Genomic DNA, 14,507 nt, shown 5'->3' with positions numbered 1-14,507 from the left:
GTTACCAATTTACATAACACGCAATAGAACATATGAAATTCGCCGTAAACTTAGTAAAATTAAGTATAACTTTCTTTATAAACAAAGTTTCGACTTATTAGTAACCCTTTAGATCACTAATGAAGCAAGGTTATTTGTTTGGTTTTGGTTTCAGTTTTAATCAATTACTAAATTCTGCTGACAGGACGAACAACAACAAAGCAGAGAAACGCGAAATACTAAAGAGGAGAGTTGCTTTTATATTAAGTATATATGTTTATATATGTGCTCCTCAAATGCAAAACTCAAACATTTTTTAGATTTAAAAAATGTATCATAGTATTCTAGCAGCGTTTTAAACCTCCGAGATTGGCTACCGGAGAACCTTTAAAAATAATAACACTATTATAAAAAAGTAAATTTAAGGGGAAAAAATTTTCAAGTCCTTCCCCGGAAAATAATTAACATTTTACAAGTTCATTATAAGTACTAAGTCTCATCAATCAAGCCAGGTGTCCAACCGGGTTTAAAATTCATAGGTTATTTAAGTAAACATCATAACCGCATATATATAACAAACTACTTATACTGAGAAATTAAAAAAAGAAGAGCTCTGATAAAATATGCAGAGTAAAATTGAAATTATAACTTACTATCTGTTGCGCCCATAGCTCTCTCACACTACAAACAACAATCAGAGAACCTAAACTTAACCTACTGATCATTCAAAATTATATAAGCCATATATAACCTTTAAAGAGTTCCGGCTAAGAACTAAACTCTAAAATTCATTTTAACGTAAACAGAAGTTTTAAATAAAGACTAAAGAATACATCCGCCTACTGCTATCCATTTTTAATCAAATCGCCAGTATTTTGCTAATTCTAAAGATTATTTAAATGATTGTTTTGGCGGTTTAAATTTATATATATAAGGAACTTTCACTTATTATAAACAAGAAGTTGCGCGCTTTCTATTTGATTACGTTTCAAAATTTTGTGCCATTTAAATATTTATATCTAGTTATTTTCAAATGCATGAAGGTTTAAATAGTAGTGTTTAAGGTTTACATACAGTTAATAACTAACCATTGTGTGAAATATTGAGGGCAACATTATTACGCGCAGCAGTTGTTTAGAACTGCTTGTAGTAGGTAAATACATAATTTTTGTTAAGTAATACATATTTCAATATTTATCATTGGTTGAACTACCTTAGTTAGTATCATCCTTGGTTAAAGAAATGTGCTAAACTTCTTATTTATAAGTAGAAATATTACATTAAAATTTGCAGCTAAATTCTAAGATGACATATGCTTAAGACTCACAATCTATACTTCACAACTAAAACCTTTTGTAATAAACTACTACGGAAATTACCACAATATAAATAAACTTACTAAAAAAGAGCTTGTGGTACGCAATTGTAAAAATTCTCAAATGTACACTGTTTTTATCCTAACTTGTGACCAACCCCTTCTTGAAGTAAGATAGAGCTTAAACTGTAAAATAAAAGTAGGAATATAAAAATATTCGGAGTGGAATAGTACATGTACAATATAAGTACAACTTTTTTACAAGCCTTTTGAAAAGTTTATTGTTTATTTTTATTTTCCAGATTACCGTGACAACCCTTAGCAAAGTAAGAGCCTTTAAGTTGAGAGTACTCAGTTAAACCTAAAATCGTTTATCGGTACAATATGAATAGCCTCGACTGCATGTGCGGTAAAATGATTTGACCTTGGGTACTAGCATGATAAAACCTTTTTGGTAGTAAAAAATTATGGTGTGAATTATTTGATGAAAATTAATGAATTAGGCAGCTTATAAAAATACGATACGTAAGCGTTTTTAGGAGATCTTTTGCTTTTTATTGTGAAGGCGTTATGGTTGGGAGTGTGTTTGACCTTCTGAACGAACTTTTTTTTTACGATAGAGAAAACTTTGTAAAGTCCGAATTATATAATATATGTATATTATATATATAATTACCACTTAGTAACTGTGTTTCTTTTCGTTTTACCAGAAATAAGGACAATGGACCGAAAAACTTTTCAAAGCCTTTAACTCTTCGAGAGCGTGTCTTAAAGGGCATAAACGAAAATGGTGCAGACGATAGGCCCTCAAATATTCCAGGCCTTGTAGTTGAAAAGGAAAATAACCCAAAAACATTAAGAAACGAGATCCTCATTGAAAGTGCGCCGGAAAAGGATTTTTTACGTAATATGAACGTAGTTTATTTTGACTTTGAACGCCCAAGTAACACTGGACGAGATATTCCCAATTCTAAAGTTTTTGAGTTACCTGCAAGCAGTCAAGATTTTATATTTCCCTTTTTTCGTGCTTTTGAAGACATGTTTGCAGAACTTGGTGGTATAGCAGGCACTAGAAATGAATTTCTGTGTCTCAAAAATTTAATAAGAAATTCTGCTGGGGTTGATGGTAAGGTAGCATGACTAGTAAATAATTTTTGATATGTATTTTTTTGTTAGAGAACATTCGCGGTCCTTTAGAGTTTAAAGTGATAAACGGCAGTTATGAAAAAAGAATAGTCACACAGAGCGGTTTTATTTGCATTTGTTGTATGCACCGAGTTATAATTATTACATAATGCTAAATAACAGGCAATAAAATAGTTGAAGTTATTGAAAAACAAAATTCAGATGGTGAGTTTACGCGCGAAGAAAAAAGAACCGAAGTATATAGTTTTACTTTATTTTAAAAATTGACCTGTGAAAAGAGTGCCTTTATTGCGTCACGGAAGTTGTTTTTTATATATTAAATTTTATTTAGATGAGCAATTCAGGCGCTCCGGGCTTCTTTTTCAAAAACCCAGTCGTACAAGGTATTTTTAAAGCTTCCTTCCGTGAATGAAATTTATATAAAAGTTGTCTTCTCGGTGGTTATTAATAACTTTAATATAAACTTAATAAATTTAGAGAAGGGGGAGGCCAGCAAGACAAAGGCATGGTGGTCTTTCTGGCCTTTTTCTTAAGAAGAGGTCTCGAGCAAAAGACGGAATGGGACGAGAGAAGCTATGAATTCGCTTGATTTTTTCTATCGCCTTATAATGCGCGATAGTTAAACAGATGCCTCATTTTTCTTTTTTCCTTTTCGTCTTCGCTCTGCAATAACGTCAACTGTGAGACTGGGTAGGAAAGGGTACTGCAATACTCGACCTTCTCCAAGAGATGGAAAGTTGCGACGATCGTGGCCAATACAGCGCATGAACAGAGCGCTGCTACCGCCACCCAGAGAACAACCCTCCGCGGGAGCAAATATATCTTAATGGTCCATCTGCACCAGTAGTAATAAACTTGTAAGCGGTGTTACACAGCCAGCCCAGTAGTACGATAGCGATAACAGTGTTTAGTAGTTAAGAACCTTGGCGGATCATTTGTTGATTGGGGAAAAATAATAAGTTGAGAGTTGGGAATGACTGCAGGAAACTCGTGGTGGTTGAGCCTCAGCTATCAGTACGTGTTAGAAAAAACACAAGCGATACAACAGAAATGGTAGACATTATTGGAGGAAAATGGAACCGTCACACTTAAAGAGTCGATGTAATTGGTGGTTCGTCCGAGCCCGACAACGACGTATGGCGTCCCTAAAGAGTAGTAGCAGGCGCTCGGCATGAAAGAGCCAACTCTGGTCACGCGATTTCCGTGGATGTCCACAAACTGCGCTGCTAAGAAGGCCCCGACGACAGGGCTTGCAGATTTCGGCCTGCTCATTACTGCCCTTCCCGTTAGGTGACAATATCCGCATTAGTCGGGCGCGAGCAAAGCAAACCGATCGTTTTCACAAAAAACGAGTCCGAGATATCGCGAAACGTAAAGGCTTTAGTGAAAACCCGCGTTGTCTTGCTGTCCATATCCCACTTACCGCACGCCACAAGTATATCAAGGCGTCCCTGCACGGAAGCTAGTGAGACTCGGTGTTGAACAAAGCATAAACTTGGCTACCTTTTCGAAGATGTCGAAGAAGGTGGCATAGAGCGGATTTTCAATACTTGCCAGCGTCTCGCTCTCAATCATTCTCATGCCCTTGTATAGAAAAACGAGGCTATGAAACGGCTACAAACTGCCTTGCCGTTCGACTCACCCCCTGCCGCTCTGGTGCCTGGCGTATCTCATTTCTTAACAGGGCAACCTTAGATTAAGGATTTGCAATATATAAACGATGCCAGAGAGAAAAGGGCCAAGTCCAAGAGAAAATACCTGTCGCCGTCCACTGCTATCCCTCACCACGATAAGCAAGTCCGGATATCCGTCAGCGTCGTAATCGCCTAGCGAGTACGTTTATATCAGTGGGGGCCGTCTCGCCAAGAAAGTCATATATATAGGAACCGATGGCCACGCGCAAGGGTAGGTTAGGCATGTCTCTTTCGTAGAAAAAGGACAGCAGTGCCCCACGGGAGTCTTCCAGTGGTATATGGAGGGACTCCTGAAGTAGATATTAAAGATAAATTGCTGCAGATTACAAACCAACGGGTGCTTTAATAAATATAATGTAAGTTGTATGGATCAGGAAACCTCCATTGAAAAGTAAAATTCTCGCGGCTTGCACAACTCAGACGGTTTCTTGTCTTTTGGAACATTGAAAAAAATATATATCGAGCTATTCTGGGTTCGAGTGTATGTAAAAAAACTTAATCAAGGAGTTACAGCGCAAGCAAACCGCGCACTTCTCTTCCCCAGAGGCTCGTTGACAAAAAGGTGCGATCATGTCCATATGCCCATCGCCGTCTTTATAAGTAGGAGGATATATCGTGAAGACGGGCTTCCCTTCCGAGTGGATCAGAACCCATACCAAAGTCCCCAAAGGAAAAAATGCCCATGTGCCTCAAAACCTCGGGGTCTAGAAGGAGATTTTCTTTCTTATAGCGTTTAAATTGACGGTGATTGTTGAGCCACACCTCTATTTGGGGAAGACCAGTGACCGGATCCGCCGAGGTGACAAACAAATCTGGTAGAAAGTAGGCTCGAGAATTTTAAATAAAATTCTATAGAAACGTGTATCAGGAATCCTACACAACCTGCCAAGCAGTCACCGTCTAAATCTATAAAGGAATTCGAATGGGGAACCATTACTTTATCTATACTTTCCTGTTTTTCCCTGATTAATGGACATAACAAAATAACCATAACTCAGTCAAGTATAACGAAATCGACAATATAAAGAAAAAAATAGAAAGTTAGCAGCTTCTAATAGTAGCCCTAACAGTTTGTGTGCGATACTTCCGTTAACGAGATGTGTAATGTAAAAATTACGACCAAGAGCTCCTGGACTTTCAGCTAAATAGGTTTATAATACATAAAAAGAATTTAATAAAGTTAGCAACTAAAAAAATCGGGAATGGAATCGCCGTTAACATCCAACACGCACAATTGAGACGTAAATTCAGCACCCAATTGACCGGAAGATTCTATCTTAATAGAAAGCAAAGTAAAGAAAGAAAGGATATAAGTGTAGCTAACGTAAATTCAAACCAAAAGCGTGGCCTTTGTTAGTAAAAAGCCAAACATAAATTAGTGAAGCGTTGTTCTTCCTGATGTACATGACTGCAAGGTCAACTAAACCGTCGAGATTATAATCAGCAGGTGCAACATTGACAATTTTTACAGCTTCAGTGTCGTACTCCGAGATGTTAACTAAAAAAAATAGTTAACAGCAGTTTTGAAAATTTAAGTCTCAGTTAAGGTAATGACCTGAATAGCTATTTTGCAAAGTAAAAAACCCTTTTGGATCTGCTAACAATACTTGAACTTCAGTGTCAGTTGAAATTACAAGGTCCGTAGTAGAATCAGAATTTATATCGCCAAAGGCCATAAGTTGGCCTTGATAAGAAGATAAATCAACTTTATTCGTTAAATCTTCTATATAAACTAAAAATAATAAATAAAAAAGCGTTGACGATTACTGTATAGTAACAAGACTATACCTCCTTGCCCAGGGAGTGTACTTTTATACACTGTAATGAAAAGCAGAAACTTGAAATGAAATCTCAGCAACATAAGGAAACCGAGAAACTTGAGAGACTAAAATAAAAGGTCGGATTTTAGATTTCCTAAAATGTGGCGGGGGTTGCAAATGACCCGGCCCCCTAAAAAGGCTAAAGGTGAACAAATTATTTAATAAGCTCCTCCAGTTTTTGAGCTTCCACCTATGTGCGGTGTGCCGAGTTAAAACGCGTCTCTCATTTCATGAATACTGGGTTGGGATACTAGACTAAAAAGTTCTATATACTAGTTTCTACTATGATGAAAAAATTAGGCAGCGCGTTATAATCTCTATGACTTTAAATTATTAAATAACCCACTAAAAAATTAATTTAATTAAATTTTAACCACTAAAATATAAATAAAAGTTAATCAGTTAGCATATTTTAGGCTTAATGCAGGAAGTCTGTGTAAGATACTAACACAGTTACTTTGTAGAAGTAAAATTAAACAATAAGAAGTTGACTTTATAATATCCCTTTTCGTTTAGAAAATGCTCCTTTAACGCCGTAAGTTGAGAAGTCAGATTTTTTTAAATGAGGGCTTAAGAAAAAGTGCGAAATATTGTTATCAAATTAATTGCCCTTTAATACTAAGTAGCCAAGTTACAACTCCTGACCTCTTGTAATGTGACGTACAAAGCGACAACCAATTTACTACGGGGAAATATTACCCACATCGAGAGTCACCTAGGTAAAAATTATTAAACCCCACGCCCCTTAGTTTAACTATCGTAGGGCCACGCTACTTGTCACACTGATTAAAGGTGACAGAAATTATCCACAAGACAAATATTAAAGAGTGTGTTTTTTTTAATATACAATTAGAAAATGAACTCAGTTTACTCTAAATACATAAAGAGTCGTAACATTAGTTAAAAAAAGTTTATTTTGCCAAAATTGTAAACACAATACAAAGCTGATAAAAATTATTCTGCTTCTCCTGTGTCTTCCCTTCTAGGAGTTGTCGCACACGTAAACTTTCTTGGAATACTTCTCACACTCACTCTTTTACAGCGAGTACAGACGATCGCTGTTAAGTTTGGATATTGTGGGCTCACAAATTTAACAGCAAATGAAACACCTTTTAGTCGACGTGCACTGAGTTCGTACATGGGATGGTGGTGCAGGTGCGGTCGTTAGCCTTCTCCATAAAATACCTTTCTCCACAGTTACATTCTTAAGAAGACAGTGTACTTTGTGCACAGAATTCAATTTGGGGTTTGATAAAACCCATTCCTAGTGCTCGCAAAAATAAATTCCTTTGTTATTAATTTGCTTTTTCCATTTTTTTAAATTTTTAAATTTTTTTTTAAACATGTGTAAGATTTATCGCAACAATATCAACTTGAGTGTAAAATGTCGAAGGCAGTCACCTTCGAGTGGAACGTTTTAAATTGTATACACTCGCCTCCTTTGGTTTCATTGTAAGACAAGTTTATATGAGACTTGCTATTCTCAACTTCCGCTGCTGCATTGTCTGAGTGTTGTGTTTCCACTACATAGAAAACCATAAGCACTAAAGGTTTACCTGCAAAAAAATTCAAGTATTGTTCTCGGTTTCCGAAATTTTTTAAATTTCTTTATTATTCCTATTAACTTTTATTTTTCCGACCATTGTCATTTTGTATCTAAAAGCATGGTTATTTTCGAAAACTAAAACGTTGGCAACTTCTTCCTCCAACTCTTTCTATGTAAGAATCTGAACACCTTAACTTATTAAGAACGCAAGCTATACTGACTATAATAACAGTTGAGGTTAAGTTCAAAACTACTCGCGAAATTGTCTTAATTATAAAAAGCAGCTGACTTATTAATGGTAGCAGATTGAATTAAGGAGTGAGAGTTTTATGTCCACACCAACAAACTTGTAATAGAAAGAAATAAACTTGGAAGAAAAAAAACGGCAAAAGGATAGAACCGATGAGATCTTTACTAATGTTAATGAAACCGTGCCATTAATCTCTGAGCTTTGACGCCAACCTTCAATCTTAGCCTTATGATTTATGTATTTAACCTAATTAACTCTAACTTCGCTGTGTGCTCTCAATATATTAAAACAGTTAGTGCTTTGGGAACTAATTATGTTAAGCTCCAATTGGTAGATAGTATGTTAAACTACTTAAATTACCGGTTGAGGTGCTCAAAGAGAACAATACTAAAAGAAGTATAGAGCAGTTAATTAAACTTTTATTCACTTTAATTAAGTAAAACAAAGAACCAGTTTTAAGTTACATAGTGGTAAATAAGCGGGGCATTATCATATTTTGCTTTTATATCTAGCCCTCGAACTGAAGCTCAGATTTGAATGAGATCATTACAAAATTGATTCAGAATTGATCCTTACCAAATAACACAAATTTGGCCTATTTAAATATTATTTTAAACAGAAGTTGCGCAAGATTAGCAAACCTTTCAGTTTATCAACCGGTCGCTATACCGTTTTCCCTCTGCTTATTTTGTGCGCAAGGGAGGCATAGTCGGGTGCTTTCTGCAAACCTTTTAAAATTTTTTTGAGTGTACATTACTTATGCCAGAGCCTCCTTACGTAATGTTGTTTTAATTATATTTTTTATCACCATAAAAGGACCATCAAAAGTACGCTACCCTCTCCAAAGAATTCCGTTGTTTTACTACTTAGGAAGTATGAACCCAGAATAGTAAGCATTTTTATCGGTTATATAAAATAAAATACAAATATTCTACTGAACTCTTTTACTATTTTCAGATGAAGAAGTTTGCTTTCTAACTCATATCTTATTTTAAAGTGATTTCCTTTTTAAACTCTTGTTGATTGGTGATTCTGGTGTTGGAAAATCTTGCTTGTTGCTTCGTTTTGCCGATGACACTTACTCTGGTAGAAATTTATTTTGATTACTTGTTTGCTGTAAATCTTCTATTTATTATTATTATGTTTATTATAAACTTAAGAGACCTACATTTCTACCATTGGAGTAGATTTTAAGATAAAAACTATCGTTCTTGACGGGAAAACTATTAAATTGCAAATAGTACCTTATCTCTTTTAGAGTGTGTCTTGCTCTAAACTATTTCTAATATTTAGTGGGACACTGCTGGGCAAGAAAGGTTTAGAACTATTACCTCCTCTTATTATCGAGGTCCGTTTCTCTTCAAGACTGTGTTTACTTTCTTTTTTGTGAGATCCTTGAGGATTCTCGTAAACAAATTCTCATTTTAAGTTATCTTCACATGTAGGGGCTCATGGCATTATTATAGTATACGACGTGACAGACCAGACTTCTTTCGACAATGTGCACACTTGGTTGAAAGAAATTAACAGGTATGCCAATGAAAATGTGAACAAGCTTCTCATTGGCACCAAAAATGATCTCACTTCTAAGAAAGTAGTCGACTACGAAACGGCCAAAGTATTCTTTTGATTTTTTTTTATTAGAGCGCAATCTTGAAGGGTCTTTCTTTCTAGGATTGCGCCGATAAGTTAAACATCACCTTTATGGAAACGTCTGCCAAGACTGCTACTAACCTTAACGAAGTCTTCACTACAATGGCACGGGAAATAAAGAACAGACTCGGTCCCCCTGAAAACTTAAGAAATCAGAAGAACGAGCCTTTGCAGTTTGATTCCACAAAGCAGCTTAATCCGAATTCCAGTGAATGCAGCTGTTAATCCCTCTTTGCTATAGAAAAGTCATAGAGTTTTATAAAATATACTGCTTTTGTGTTAAAAAGAGTGAAAACCCTTCAAATAAATACACGTCAGTATACTTTGGTTATATATTTTTAATTATCTTAATAGTTTAGAAGTACAACTACACGTCTGGGAGTTGTTACAAACGCCTAAATAGTAGGCGATAAACATTTGGAAAAATTAGCAAGCTAAGGAAATTTTTTTTAAACAATGGCTTATATTGAAAAAGCTAAACAAGTTTTGGTCTCCAGAAGTCTTAAAGTAAACTACGTAGTTCAGTGGCACTGTTCGTGTCGCTACAGCTTTTACTTACTTTAACCTTCTGACGCGTGCGTCGTGTACTCCTTACGGCATTTCGTTTATAAAATCCCTTTTAATGTACGTATTAAATATTTAAATGAACCAGAACAACTTAAAAAGAAAGTGATAAGGTAATATAAGACAGATATATAAAAAAGATAATATAAAACAATTTAATAATAACCTATATATCTACTTTCATGCCTACAAAATATTAGGTATATTCATTACTTAGTTAATTATTTAACTTAAAAACTCAAAGTCACGAGAATATATTTTTAAGAATTGCTACGAAGCGAGGTAACTGTTATAAAACCGTGTAGCACGCGAGACCGCCGCCCCCGTAATGCCCCATAATTGTTTGATATACGTATACCTTCTAAGCTTAGTCATTTATATTTTTCGGATATTGAGCGAACACGCTGTCTTTGCCACTTGAAGTTGAGTTGCTGTACTTTTAGAAGGCTGGTAACCTATTACGAGAATAATTAAAGTTCAGTTAAAAAGAATATAAGTGCGTAATAATTATATGTTCATGTACTACCGCAAATTAATAGAAGCTTTTTGGCTCTACTGCTCCCACGCAATCAATGTAATAAACTTATTTAAGTCAGATTACTACGTGGTTTGCGGTCATTTTTATTGAAGGTGGGCATGTCTATTTTGAAAACCTTGTAGATCTGTAGTAAAAGAAGCCAATTAAAAAAAAATTGTCTATATATTCATATAGGCCAACTTATAGCAAGTTTAGATCCCCAGATGATTAGTTAGGTAACCCCGATTATTTATTGCATATTTGTATAAATTGTGTTTAGCGACCGCATATACAAAATTTAAAGGCGCATCCTGTTAAAACGGACCCATCTTGAGAGAAACGGCATATGGCTTGAAATTGTTAAAGATCGTTTAGAATCCATCTTCGCCCTCACGGTTTAAGCTTTTCCACCTCACGCGCCGGAAAGACGATTTTGGGCCAGCACAAGAGAAAATAGTTTAATTTGGGTATAGGGCTTTTCTACTTTCACGCCGTATAATTTTGAAACACATCACATTATAATGAAACGGTGAAATAAATGTTACCGAAATAAATAATTAGATGTTTTATTTTTTTCATTTTTAAGGGTACCAAGACTTATGCCTTCGGAACTACCGCATTCTAGCCGAAAGTGGTGAAAAATTACAAATTTCCCATCCGGAGTGGCTGCCCTTAAATCTCCTGAAACACCGACCAGCATTACTGCCAGTCAAATCTTACATAAGTTGTATACGTAATTTATTAGCTGGAAGTGTCAGTTCTCGCTGTAGTTAAGTGGTTGGGGCTTAGTCGTGCAAGCTCAAGGTCATCGGTTCGGTTCTCGTCGGTGCCAACTCGCATTTTTTTCTGGTCTGGTAGTTAGGTGTACAACCCCCCAAGCAGAGATAAAATAATACCTCTTTAACGCTCAGCTTTTCTCCTACGGCAGGGAGCCTCGACTTACTTTATTTCTAATTTAGGTTTCGGTCATACCACAGTGAATGCCACCCACATCCTTTTTCTGCTTTATATTGGAGTGCTGAACATTTTAAAATTACATAAAGGCTAAACTCGTTTCTTCGAGTGCCTCTCGGAAATAAGAACAATCTCAAAGCTTGTGTGGGCAAATTCTAGCCGTTTCACCACTTCTACATTAAGGTTGTTACTTTTTCGCTTAGAAATTTTATTAAATAAAGTAGGTGATCAGTTTACTAATAGTCGAAAATGAAGGCAGTAGGGGTGTGCTTTTAAATTCTTTTTTTAATTTTATTTTAGGCTCGTTATCATTTGCTAATTAATTACACATTAATCGCCTATGTTAACATCCACTTACAAAACTCCGTTCGTTGAAATTTGATGGGAACTTTATCTCTAGTTCTTTTAAGAACTGTTAGGATTTTGTTATGTTTTTAACTTTATTTTAAGCAATTCTAAGGTAAAATTTACATTCTTTTATATAGATTTAGAAGAAGCGGCAGTATCTCGGTTAGCTGCACTTTAATGTAAAGCGGTCTCCCGCACATTTACATACTTTGCCGAGGAGATTTGTCTTTTGGTATCGTCCCTTAAGTTAACAGTGGTGGCAGTGTCTGATTATCCAAGTTCCCCTAAAACTCCTCTGTTGCTACAAATGATTATTTTATATACTCTATAATTGAAAATAATATTTATTACAATCATATTAAGGCCTACTTTGGTAAGTAAGGGTAAATTCTACTTAAAATTCTATTTACCTATAAATTTATAACTGCAAACTCTAACCTGACAAAATTTCTGCTTAATACTCAATAGAATCTCGTTGATAGCTAACTTCAGTAAATTTTGATTGTTAATTTACTATAAAGACTAAGTAAATATTAAAAGTCGGGAATACAAATTTAATTTTTGGTCTTAAAAATTTTTTTTCTACATTTAAATACTACTCTGACAGTGGTAGTTTTAACGTAGCAACACAAATAAACATAGAAAGTCGTTTACTTTTTCGTAAAAAAAAGAAACACAATATGAAGCGGTTATTAATTTTTTTTTTTTAGTATCTAGAGAAGCACTCCTAAAGAACATTAAAGATAACCAAGTGATTAATATCTTAAAAAACTACTTTTTTGTTACAGTTAGGTCCTGTCTTACTTTTAACCTTTACTCTTCTGTTTTAGCTCAGTTAAATATATATATATATATTTTATTGTCCAGTTTAATCTATAAAAAAGCGGAGAAAAAAGTCAGCATGACTACTATGTTGATCAACTGTCGATTGATTGATATATTAGTCTATGTACTTACCCCTACAAAAAAACTTAGATTTGTCTATATCTTATAGAATGCTGTTATTTTTATGCTTGTCGAAGTTTTATCCCTCTGAATAATATCATTTGTAGTATATTTTTCTTTTTTTTTGGTTTTAATTTGTTCGCTGTTTATGGTCTTTATGCATCTTTAATTAGTTCAGAAAAAGTGAGATTCGCTCATCGGATGTTATAGATTTTTTCTGTTATGGGTTTTGTTTTCCTATAAAATATTTTCAACTTTATTCACTTTGCTAATATTTTGTTGTCAATTTGTTTAATGTTATTTACTGAATAGTATATACTGTTTTTATGTAACTTATTTGCTTCAAATGCGTTATTTTTGTAAGAGCGTTTTTTGTTTTTTGGTTAATTTTGATTGGAAGTTTTGGTATAAGTGAGGTAACTGTGTATGGTCGTTTTTGTGTTTATTCACGTATATCCGTTCTATTAGTACGTTTTTAGCGTTGATTTTGTTTTTGTACTAAGGCGTTTTATATAGTACTTACCGTTACTTTACTCTAAATCTCTTGTTTATATTCTTTTTCTAGTTTTGAAATTATTATATAATTTGTCTTTATTTTCAATGCTCTAAATTAATATTTACGTAATACGTATCTCGAGTAGTTTGCGCCGACTTGTATTGGTCTACAAACCTCCCGACCGGCAGCTACTAATAAGTGACCTGGATAGAATAAATTAAGTTAACGTCGCATGCCCGCCATTCTCCGTGGCTATTCCAACTGCATTGAAAAATCAAACGGGAGTGCTGGCTCCTCAACTTCGGACGCACATATCAAAAACAGGAACTTTGGACATACTCGATATAGCCGTTTTATAGGACATTCGTCAACGCCACCGGTTAATACGCCTAGTCACTACACAAAACACCGTTGACAAACTAATGCTCTACAGCCTTCACAGATGCCTTAGACAAGAGTTGACCGCTTTTCATGATAGTTGCAGGGAGGCCAGATTGCGGGACGTTCTGTAGCAGCTAACGTAGGAAGACCATCTTTTTGGAACTTAGTTAAACGAATTAAAAAACCGCCGCCATCAATTTCACCGCTTAATAGCTTCGTGATTATGTCTGAAAGCGACTATAATAAGACGATGCTCCTTGCCGACCACCTTGAAGCTCAGTGTATTCCTCTAGCTTGGGCTACCTTAGGGGACGAAGATAAGAAATCGCGGCCCCCGTTAACTGCTAACAATGGACAGGTTAAACCGAGCGACAGCTTGTGAGATCGCTATTATAATCTCTGCGGTCTCGCAATGGGGAGCACCCAGCCCCGACGGCATTACCAAAGAAATGCTGAAAGATTGCCGCCTGTGGCGGTTAAGCACTTCTCTTGTTTTACAAACTCCTGCAATGCCCCTTGACTGATTCTCAAAACGTTTTTAAATAGCCACTAGTCACTGTTGTATTGCTACCTAAGACTCCGCGTGCTTCACCAGAGCCTAGCAAAATCGTTCAAGTAGCCTAATTTAAGCAATGGGTAAAATATATATAATCTGTTCTGCTATGCCGATTAAAAGAGTTAATACAAACAAATACTGCGCTTCCGGGATTTCAGTTCGGATCTCGAAAGGGTAACCCGACGACACAACAATTTTTGCGCTTCGTGGAGTGGACAGCTTCGGGCTCAATATAGTATATACTGCTAAATCGCACCATTGTATTGGTGTACTTCATGTACTATACCAACAATGCGTACTAAATGAGAAGTAAGCACCCTTTCGCACGCCACAACGAGCTATG

General features: G+C 35.5%; 3 protein-coding genes across 4 annotated transcripts; 2 read left to right on the top strand and 1 right to left on the bottom strand.

Annotated features, from left to right (window-relative positions):
* Positions 1–1,860: 1,860 nt before the first annotated feature.
* Positions 1,861–2,995, top strand: LOC135145716 (uncharacterized). Its single transcript, XM_064077851.1, has 6 exons — positions 1,861–1,929; positions 2,005–2,420; positions 2,471–2,542; positions 2,603–2,676; positions 2,772–2,823; positions 2,918–2,995. Exons 1-6 carry the CDS (start codon positions 1,865–1,867, stop codon positions 2,971–2,973), a joined length of 735 nt encoding a protein of 244 aa, XP_063933921.1. The 5' UTR covers positions 1,861–1,864; the 3' UTR covers positions 2,974–2,995.
* A 31-nt stretch (positions 2,996–3,026) lies between these two features.
* Positions 3,027–5,995, bottom strand: LOC135145724 (T-cell immunomodulatory protein-like). Its single transcript, XM_064077861.1, has 18 exons — positions 5,923–5,995; positions 5,690–5,866; positions 5,471–5,632; positions 5,323–5,406; positions 5,203–5,275; positions 4,897–5,096; positions 4,791–4,838; positions 4,659–4,726; positions 4,514–4,603; positions 4,328–4,424; positions 4,199–4,266; positions 4,083–4,130; positions 3,944–4,024; positions 3,771–3,891; positions 3,500–3,714; positions 3,363–3,448; positions 3,158–3,275; positions 3,027–3,103 (listed from the first exon to the last, which is right to left on the bottom strand). Exons 1-18 carry the CDS (start codon positions 5,993–5,995, stop codon positions 3,044–3,046), a joined length of 1,869 nt encoding a protein of 622 aa, XP_063933931.1. The 3' UTR covers positions 3,027–3,043.
* A 2,437-nt stretch (positions 5,996–8,432) lies between these two features.
* Positions 8,433–9,706, top strand: LOC135145717 (ras-related protein Rab-1A-like). Of its 2 annotated transcripts, none has more exons than XM_064077853.1 (7): positions 8,433–8,463; positions 8,567–8,639; positions 8,748–8,836; positions 8,911–8,990; positions 9,044–9,098; positions 9,196–9,368; positions 9,425–9,706. In XM_064077853.1, exons 2-7 carry the CDS (start codon positions 8,626–8,628, stop codon positions 9,626–9,628), a joined length of 615 nt encoding a protein of 204 aa, XP_063933923.1. In that variant the 5' UTR covers positions 8,433–8,463; positions 8,567–8,625; the 3' UTR covers positions 9,629–9,706. The 2 variants fall into 2 exon arrangements, with proteins under 2 accessions (XP_063933923.1, XP_063933922.1); XM_064077852.1 differs by having other exon boundaries at positions 8,447–8,498.
* Positions 9,707–14,507: the final 4,801 nt, after the last annotated feature.

This window comes from Zophobas morio, unplaced genomic scaffold (assembly GCF_036711695.1).
Source record: "Zophobas morio isolate AGI-343-1 ecotype UQ-CSIRO unplaced genomic scaffold, CSIRO_AGI_Zmor_V1 ptg000178l, whole genome shotgun sequence".
Lineage (NCBI taxonomy): Eukaryota > Metazoa > Arthropoda > Insecta > Coleoptera > Tenebrionidae > Zophobas > Zophobas morio.
This window is presented reverse-complemented; position numbering and strand designations above follow the sequence as displayed.